Raw genomic sequence first — 9,378 nt, forward strand, 5'->3', positions numbered from 1 at the left:
GCGCTGAGGTAATTTGCGCGCGCGAGAGGCTGTTTTGTATGGCAAGCCGAGTGTGCCACAATTCGACTTCAATTAAACGCGTTCTGAAACGCCAGCACGCAGTGTGCCACAATTCGACTTCAATTAAACGCGTTCTGAAACGCCAGCACGCGTGGCCAGAACGCGTTTTGGTTTTCCAGAACGCGTTCCGGCGTTTCAGCGCGCGCGCCCAGAACGCGTTCCGGCGTTTCAGCGCGCGCGCCCAGAACGCGTTCTGGCATTTCAGCGCGCGCGCCAAGAACGCGTTCCTGCATTTCTGCGCGCGCGCTCAGAACGCATATTAGCATATTAACAGCACGCGTGCTGTTAATATGCTAATGCGCTCCTCCCCTCAATTTTCTCAGCCAATAGATTTGAGCCGTTTTCACCCAATCATATGCTAGGGCAAACACACAGACAACATCAGTCGAGACCAGAGCTCTTCTTTCGCGAATCAGATTCTCTCACTCCTAATCAGGAGATTGTCGGCAGGTGCTTGGTTGGACCGGGACCGCAGTGTATAGAGCCTGCCCAGACAGGCTTCTCCCTCCTCCCGGCATTTGATTTCTGCTGTTTGTTTGTGCACACATGGACTGATGTTCACTTAATAACAATATAGTAATAACATACTAACTAACTAATATAAATATATGATTAATATATTCCTCACCCTGACCTGACGTGTAGACACTGTGAAAAAGAAATAGGAAAAAGGTGACCAAAACGTTTCACTAAATTAAAGGCTATGAGTGAGTTTGTAGGTGAGTTACAAATGTATCAAGAGTAGAGGCCAGTTTAATGTGAAAAGGGATGGTTAAATGGTAAATGTTGTGAATATTTTGGGGGCAATTTTGGCTGCAATATTTTCTGCATTTATATAGGCTATACACCAACTACTTATGTAATGTGACAGGAGCAGGATGGAAGTCTTCCTAAAGGGCTTGGTCTGTTGGTTACCAATAGTATCAGTTGTAGTTGTATCTATCTCCTCACCTCCCTATATTATATATATATATATATATATATATATATATATATATATATATATAGTTTTTTCTATCTGTCTCATTCCAACTGATGAAGTGAATTATACCTCGTCTTATAGGCTACTACCACGTACAGGCTAAAACCTGCAACTGCATGTTAATACTTCAGACGGACTTATTTACTTCTAATGGAATTTTAACTCTAACTTCTGAACTCTTTTATTGTTTTTATTGTACTCAGAAGACGAATAAGCTGACTCATGTAATGCTGTAATAAATAAATGTAATAAACGATACGCTATAAATAAAAGTATTTTTTAATTATGTTATCATAGTTGCCACGGCACTTACCATACACAATGTTCGGTCAAGTAGCTTAGATAGTGTATAGTCAAAGTGTATGTACTTGTAGTGTTCACCACCTCCACATTAACCACCTAATTTGATACATCTTAACATCTTTCGACTTTAAAAACGACACAACAGAAAAGATTCGCGAAAGAAGAGCTCTGGTCTCGACTGATGTTGTCTGTGTGTTTGCCCTAGCATATGATTAGGTGAAAACGGCTCAAATCTATTGGCTGAGAAAATTGAGGGGAGGAGTGCATTAGCATATTAACAGCACGCGTGCTGTTAATATGCTAATATGCGTTCTGAGCGCGCGCGCAGAAATGCCGGAACACGTTCTTGGCGCGCGCGCTGAAATGCCAGAACGCGTTCTGGGCGCGCGCGCTGAAACGCTGGGCGCGCGCGCTGAAACGCCGGAACGCGTTCTGGGCGCGCGCGCTGAAACGCCGGAACGCGTTCTGGAAAACCAAAACGCGTTCTGGGCACGCGTGCTGGCGTTTCAGAACGCGTTTAATTGAAGTCGAATTGTGGCACACTCGGCTTGCCATAGTTTTGCGCGCGCAGAGATCATTTGCGCGCTCGCAGTTAATATCTACGCGTGTGGAATAATGTAATACGCCCGAATGCATCTTTTATCACATTAGTGAATTACGGCACTAATGTGACGCCATAATGGACCTATTAAAGAAGGGATGGACAGACTGAGAGATTGGCTCTGAAAAGAGCCGTAGGGTCGGTGGTTATCTAATGCCGCGTTTCCACTGCAGGGTGCGGTACAGTTCGGTTCGCCTCAGTCCGGTAGGGAGGGGGCTGTATAGCCCAGCTCAGTTCCGAAGTCGCGTTTCCACCGCCGACCGTACCTTATGGTAGGCCGGATGTCGATCGCCGCGGCAGCTACGTAAACCTCGTAAACAACGTCTTTCTCCCCAAGAATGCAGAGGAACGTCTCCACCTCCTTGTTCGCCCAAGCAATCGTTTTACGCGACGTGTTCATTGTAAAGAATAATACCTCGAGGCTACTGTTTGTTTTTATCCCCACGTCGCCCGGAAGTGACGGTTCTGTCGACCAATCAACGGAGGGGGTGTGTAGCTCGAATTTTCCGGTACCCTTTCAGGCGTCTCGTCTCGTTTTCAGTGCCCCAACGGAGGAGTACTGAAAACGAGGGAAAAACGAGTACGGCTCAGTCCGGGTCACGCCCACTTTTGGCGGTGGAAACACAATCCGTACCGCACCTTTGCGAACCGAACCGTACCGCACCCTTCAGTGGAAACGCGGCATAATGCCGCGTTTCCAGTACTCCTCCGCGATAATGCCGCGTTTCCACTGCAGGGTGCGGTACGGTACGGTTCGGTTCGCAAAGGTACGGTACGGATTGCGTTTCCACCGCCAAAAGTGGGCGTGACCCGGACTGAGCCGTACTCGTTTTTCCCTCGTTTTCAGTACTCCTCCGTAGGGGTACTTATGCCGCGTTTCCACTGCAGGGTGCAGAACGGTTCGGTTCGCAAAGGTGCGGTAGGGAGGGGGCGGTATAGCCCAGCTCAGTTCCGAGGTCGCGTTTCCACTGCCGACAGTACCCTTTGTGGTAGGCCGGATGTCGATCGCCTCGGCAGCTACGTAAACATCGTAAACAACGTCTTGCTCCCCAAGAATGCAGAGGAACGTCTCCATCTCCTTGTTCGCCCAAGCAAGCGTTTTACGCGACATGTTAATTGTAAAGAATAATACCTCGAGGCTACTGTTCGTTTGTTTTTATCCCCACGTCGCCCGGAAGTGAAGATTCTGTCGACCAATCAACGGAGGGGGTGTGTAGCTAGAATTTCCCGGGACCCTTTCAAGCGTCTCGTTTCGTTTTCAGTACCCAAACGGAAGAGTACTGAAAAAGAGGCCCATACGGGTACGGCTAAGTCCGGGTCACGCCCACTTTTGGCGGTGGAAACCGCAACCCGACCACACCTTTGCGAACCGAACCGTTCTGCACCCTGCAGTGGAAACGCGGCATTAGACGCCTAAAAGGGTGCCGGAAAATTCGAGCTACACACCCCTTCCGTTGATTGGTCGACAGAACCGTCACTTCCGGGCGACGTGGGGATAAAAACAAACAAACAGTAGCCTCGAGGTATTATTCTTTACAATGAACATGTCGCGTAAAACGCTTGCTTAGGCGAAGAAGGAGGTGGAGACGTTCCTCTGCATTCTTGGGGAGGAAGACGTGCAGAGGTAGCTCTTGGTTTAATGTGTTGCGTTTAACTTTTCCATTGTTTTTATTGAGCAAGCTAAACTGTGTCGCGCTGCTATGATGTCACGATGTTTACGTAGCTGCCGCGGCGATCGACATCCGGCCTACCATAAAGGGTACTGTCGGCGGTGGAAACGCGACCTCGGAACTGAGCTAGGCTATACCGCCCCCTCCCTACCGGACTGAGGCGAACCGAACCATACTGCACCCTGCAGTGGAAACGCGACATAAGGGAACCAAGAATGAGGTGAGGGTTGGGAGGGTGATGGATCTGTAAAGCAGTAATTAAAGTGTAATTCTGGCGAAAATTGAACCCAGGGTCTTTTTCGGCATGAAGACCCATAAAATAAGCCCTCCAGACACTTTTTTCCGTTGATAATCGAGTGCAGAGCTTGCCCACGAATGCCTGGAGCAATGTAACACCCCAAATGGCTTCCATTATTTTGGCTAGGGGCGGTCGAACGCTTCCAAATCGAAATTTTTTAACCACTACTATTGCTCAAAATAGCACCAAACCTCTGCAGTAGCATATAATAGGGGCACCAAAAACATTTATCAAGAGGGGAGAATGTTAAGTTAGCCGGTCGATTTGTGTGGACTTCCTGGAAACATGAACCTACCGGTAAGGCTCAGACTTGGAAAACAGGCTTTTTTTTAATAAACTCCTGGTACTCTTTTTGCCACTTTTCCACTGCACATGTAGCTCGACTCGACTCGACTCGACTCGACACGACTCGACACGGCAGCAGCACGGGTCGTTTTCCACCGCAAATAGTACCTCCTGGACGTGGGCGGGGTCGGCTGCGCGAAAGGGCTGTGACGTATTTCTGTACGCGACGCAAACAACACCTACGCAACCCACACATGGAGAGAACCCACATAACAACAATGGAGGACATCGATAACATTAATATTATTAGCTGGCATGTTGAAGAAGTTGAAGAAGTGGAATATGTTGGCCGCGGCGCTGCTATGGCTGTTACCAGCATGGTTGCCATGTCGCTTTCGTGACTTCGTCACACTCTCTGGCCAATCAGTGGCCGGCCGTCTGCCGACGTCACCTTTTAGCATCGGCTCAGCCGCTTGGAACCTAGAGCGAGGCGGTACTAGAAAAAGCAGCCACTTCAGGTACCAGATACCATGTTTTCGCGGTGGAAACGCAAAAAATGCGAGCTGAGTCGAGTCGAGTCGAGTCGTGTCGAGCTGGTACCATGCAGTGGAAAAGCGGCATTATAGTTGATGATGCTTTGTTTTATGTGTAGGTACCCTAGTCATGCTACTGCAGAGGTTTGGTGCTATTTTGAGCAATATTAGTGGTTAAACAATGTTTAGAAGCGTTCACACCGCCCCCAGCCAATATATCAAGGCCATTTGGGCTGTTGCATTGCTCCGGGCATTCGCAGGCAGGCTCTTTACTCAATTATCAACGGGAAAAAAAGTGTCTGGGGGGCTTGTTTTATGGATCTCCTGACAAAAAAATAATACCCTGGGTTCAATTTTCGCCAGAATTACACTTTAAGTCAATACATGATATTGTATGAAGCTCCGTCTGCTAGAGCAAATTAAATATGAGTGTGCAGATTTCTCTGGTTCCTAAGCTAGCTCGATGGTCTTTGAAAGCAAAACCAAGGTCCACTGGTCCTCTTAGTTGATGTTGACCGATTTATTTTTGGTTGCCGGGGTGCATACGAGACGATCACGATCATGATTAGCTCTACAAAGTAAAATCAATTATTATGTATTTAATTAATTGAATGCATAGATTAATAAATAAACTGAATTAAATCGATGCAGGATTAGGCCATAACATGTAATGCATTTTTATTAAATTAAACTTTTAAATTATTCATTTCCATAGTTCCATACCTTTCAAGCTAATATCTTAATAAAATATATATATATATGTATTAAAAAAAATACTTAGAGCAGAGTTCCTTGTAATTCATAATTAACAACCGATGCTGACTATTTGCATTGGTGAATTTGAAACCTGTTCCGGGTTCATGAACTATCATAATATACTAAGCTGGCGCCGGTTATTTTGCACTATTTGCATGACTGGCTGATGCAAGATGTCATCTTGTCTATGTAAATATAAGACTTTTCGGGAAACCATGTGACATCCACATAACATCAGAGTTATACACTTTCTTTGATAATGTCATCATCATACACAACAGTAGCCTATATACAAATGGAGCAATGTGATTAGAATCCAGTAGCAATCCAAGAGTAAAAGCTAATATCAATGTATATAATATGTAATAAGCATAATTTGAGGATGTCTCCTCTGTTCTCCCAAGGATATAATCACCTTTAAATATCAGTCCTTCATTCCAGACTTCACTCCACTCACTCAATGAATGGATGAGTGATTTCATATTTTCCATACAGTCAAACGATAGTGTCATATTTTTTCTCGTTTGTGTATTGTGGTCTGGCACGATGGACAGCTGTGTTGGACGTCCATGAGGTTGCCAACGCAGAAAGGAATCAAACAGCATCCGCCAATACACCTGTGAGCAGGAAACACAACACAGGGGGCATGAGATTGGAAATGGAGGATTGTAATGCCAACGCATGGACAGCTGCCTCAATGAAAGAAAACCAAAAACCTGTTCAAAGCACAGGCGGCCACTCTAACCAGGCAACGGAACAAAGTTTTCAGTTTGTTAGTTTTCGGAAGATCAGGCCTGAAATATCAGATTTTGGATGAATGATCTAAAATATGGGGGGACGGCTGGTTTCACTTTCTTTCACCTCATATTTGTTTCGTCCAATAGTGTAATGGAGGCACGCCATTGGTTGCCAGAAACCTAAAACTCTAAATGGCGGAGTCACGCCTTGTGCGATATTCTACCTAAGAAAAACTTGTTCATGCGAGTGGATAAAGATTTCAGAAGGGGTAAGAGGATATCTACAGTGGCTGGCTGGACGGTGTTGATTTGAAACCTTTACTGAAAAATTGGATAGGCTTACAGCAATCATAGCAACGAAACAGCTGAATTCAGCTCTGAGCGACAATAAAATACATATTTCTTCTCAACAAAATCTTTGTGCAGTCGTATATTCCGTCTCCGGCCGGAATTTCTGCTGTGGTAGAACTGCTGTGTCCCAGATTAGTGAAGATATTACCCGAACATGGCCAACAGGCAACACAGCATCCAATTGGCATCTCCCCGTTTCTTGACAATTTTTGTGGTTACGACCTCTCCACAGTTGGGGCACCCGGTGACGCCAGGCTCCCTGCCCAGTTCTTTCACATAAAGGGATGAGCAGAGGATAGGTCTGAGTTCACTGGGTACAGGTGTTTAATATGGGGTACATTTGCATTTGAAGAGTATAATGGTATGTGAGGGTTTGTTGTACATAATCCCGTAGGATTACATATATATATTCTTCCAAATGCATGACGTGGCACCAGACCACTTTGGGTGAAGTGTATGTTTAGTTAAATGTTCCTGCCTCGTTGTCGGTCAGGTTAGTTTGTTGATTTGCTGATCTCACCTGCAATAGGAACTTCTTCATTAGCATTGGGGACACGTTCACATGGAGGCGGTGCAGGCCAGTGGAGGCATTCCTCTAAAAGAAGAGGGGAGGGGGTGGTTATTCTAGTAGTGGTAAGGATATCTGACTCCTTTTTGTTAAGATATCTGACTGCTCGTGGTGAGGGTCTCTGAGTCATGGTGGTGAGGGTCTCTGAGTCCTAGTGGTGGGGGTCTCTGAGTCCTAGTGGTGGGGGTCTCTGAGTCCTAGTGGTGGGGGTCTCTGAGTCCTAGTGGTGGGGGCCTCTGAGTCCTAGTGGTGGGGGTCTCTGAGTCCTAGTGGTGGGGGTCTCTGAGTCCTAGTGGTGAGGGTCTCTGAGTCCTAGTGGTGGGGGTCTCTGAGTCCTAGTGGTGGGGGTCTCTGAGTCCTAGTGGTGGGGGTCTCTGAGTCCTAGTGGTGGGGGTCTCTGAGTCCTAGTGGCGAGGGTATCTGAGTCCTAGTGGCGAGGGTCTCTGAGTCCTAGTGGCGAGGGTCTCTGAGTCCTAGTGGCGGGGGTCTCTGAGTCCTAGTGGTGGGGGTCTCTGAGTCCTAGTGGCGAGGGTAAATCCTATAGGGTTTGCCCTGATGCCTTTATGACTTAGTTTGTTCTCACCTGCCGTAGGACTTGTCAAATCCTCGTCGTCATCTTCAGCAAACCAACAACAAAAGACAACTCCATGTCAGATGCATACTGTGTGTCAATGTTTTAACCTAAAACTTGTTTGAAAGCTGACCACAATAGGACACGATATAAATGAACAAGAACACTATAAAACAGTGAGAAGGCATTCACAAAACACATTGGTGAGGTCCAGTTGAAGTCCAGATGCCTCGACATGGACTGAGAGCCACCTTTTCCTACCTTCAAAGAAGCCCAGTTCTCTCGCTTTACATGTCAGGTGTCGAAGCTCAGCTGAGATCGCCGCTAGCTCAGGGGACTGCACTTCCTCCTCTGGCTCACAGCACAAAGATACATTTATTAAATAATGTGTTCCTCAATAACAACAATAACTCACAGACTCCTATCTATATTAGATTATTTTTGTTGATGCCTAAAAATGTTCTCATAGTGAATGTATTTTAATTTGACTTTGATGTATAGGCCTTTATAAATACAAAATGGATTTAAATAAAAAAAAATATAAACTATTAATTTTCTTATGATTTATATATCAATTATATTTTAGTTGTTGTTTAGCTAATTTTATATAAAATACAATTCTAGTAATATTTAGTTCAATAGTTTATATATTTGATTATTACATTTCTGTATGTTATTACAGACAAATGTTTATTACTTTCCTTAAAACTCCTGTTTTTATCGCCAAATCGACCCACCCTTATCTATGTGAATTGGATTCTGATTGTTACCATGAATATAGGCCTGTACGTTTGAATAGTTCCTCATATTTTCACTCACCCTGGCTCTCCGATACCCTCATCCTGAACTGCACTCCCTTCAACAGCACCTTGCGACGGAACTTGAGTTGTGCTATGCGTATCTTGATCATGTCCAATGTGTCTAACTTGGGCCCCCCCTCAGGCTCGTACAAGCCAGGGTTCAAGACATTAATGTGGGCCTCTAGGTCCAAGTATGGCTCCATGCCCAAGTTCTGAATATTCTCTGTGAAGAAATTTGTTAAGGCTCACTTGTCCACCATGACGTCGAGGATTCTAAATAATGTCAAAGTGGTCCTCCTCTTCTGGTTGTCTGAGCCTCAGAACGTGGTCTAGAGGTGTCTCGTATCGTTATGCTTGAAGGGCCTAAAGCTGAAGTCCTCCTGGTACCACTTCAGCATCTAACAGAACTGAGTGCCCAGGCGTTCTCCCGAATCCTGAAAGCGGAAATCTAACAAGGGCTGGATTGAACACACAAAAACGTAGGACTTATTCTTTACCGCAGCGACGTCATGTAGCCTTTGTTCAAACAGAGAGCTGATTTAGCCTCCAGCAGGCAGTTGAAGTAGGCCTACACAAGCACTCAAAGAAAGGCGCTTGGGCATCAAAACAAACAAGCAACAATTCTTCTTGTGGAAAAGATCCAGCCTGGTTACAGTCGAGCGGGCCTGTCGTTGTGCATCCTTGTGTTGTTCCTCATTTTGTATGCACTGCACAGCCCTGCCTCTGAAGCGACCTGCGTGCCACTGTGGTGGAGGTGTATGAACAGCCCTAGCTACAGTCTCTTATCTGTTTTGAACAAGCAAATCAGTCAGCCAGAAACCTGACAGGCAGATAGCTTGCATATATCATTTACATATAATATA

The 9,378-nt window shown here is 45.7% G+C and overlaps 1 protein-coding gene across 1 annotated transcript; it reads right to left on the reverse strand.

Annotated features, from left to right (window-relative positions):
* Nucleotides 1–5,893: 5,893 nt before the first annotated feature.
* Nucleotides 5,894–8,657, reverse strand: LOC115530973 (lipopolysaccharide-induced tumor necrosis factor-alpha factor homolog). Its single transcript, XM_030339862.1, has 6 exons — nucleotides 8,535–8,657; nucleotides 7,977–8,066; nucleotides 7,728–7,760; nucleotides 7,097–7,171; nucleotides 6,725–6,845; nucleotides 5,894–6,105 (listed from the first exon to the last, which is right to left on the reverse strand). The coding sequence occupies exons 1-6, from the start codon at nucleotides 8,623–8,625 to the stop codon at nucleotides 5,997–5,999; spliced, it is 519 nt and encodes a 172-aa protein (XP_030195722.1). The 5' UTR covers nucleotides 8,626–8,657; the 3' UTR covers nucleotides 5,894–5,996.
* Between the last annotated feature and the right edge of the window lie 721 nt (nucleotides 8,658–9,378).

The sequence above is a fragment of the Gadus morhua genome, chromosome 18 (assembly GCF_902167405.1).
Source record: "Gadus morhua chromosome 18, gadMor3.0, whole genome shotgun sequence".
In the NCBI taxonomy this organism is placed as follows: Eukaryota; Metazoa; Chordata; class Actinopteri; order Gadiformes; family Gadidae; genus Gadus; species Gadus morhua.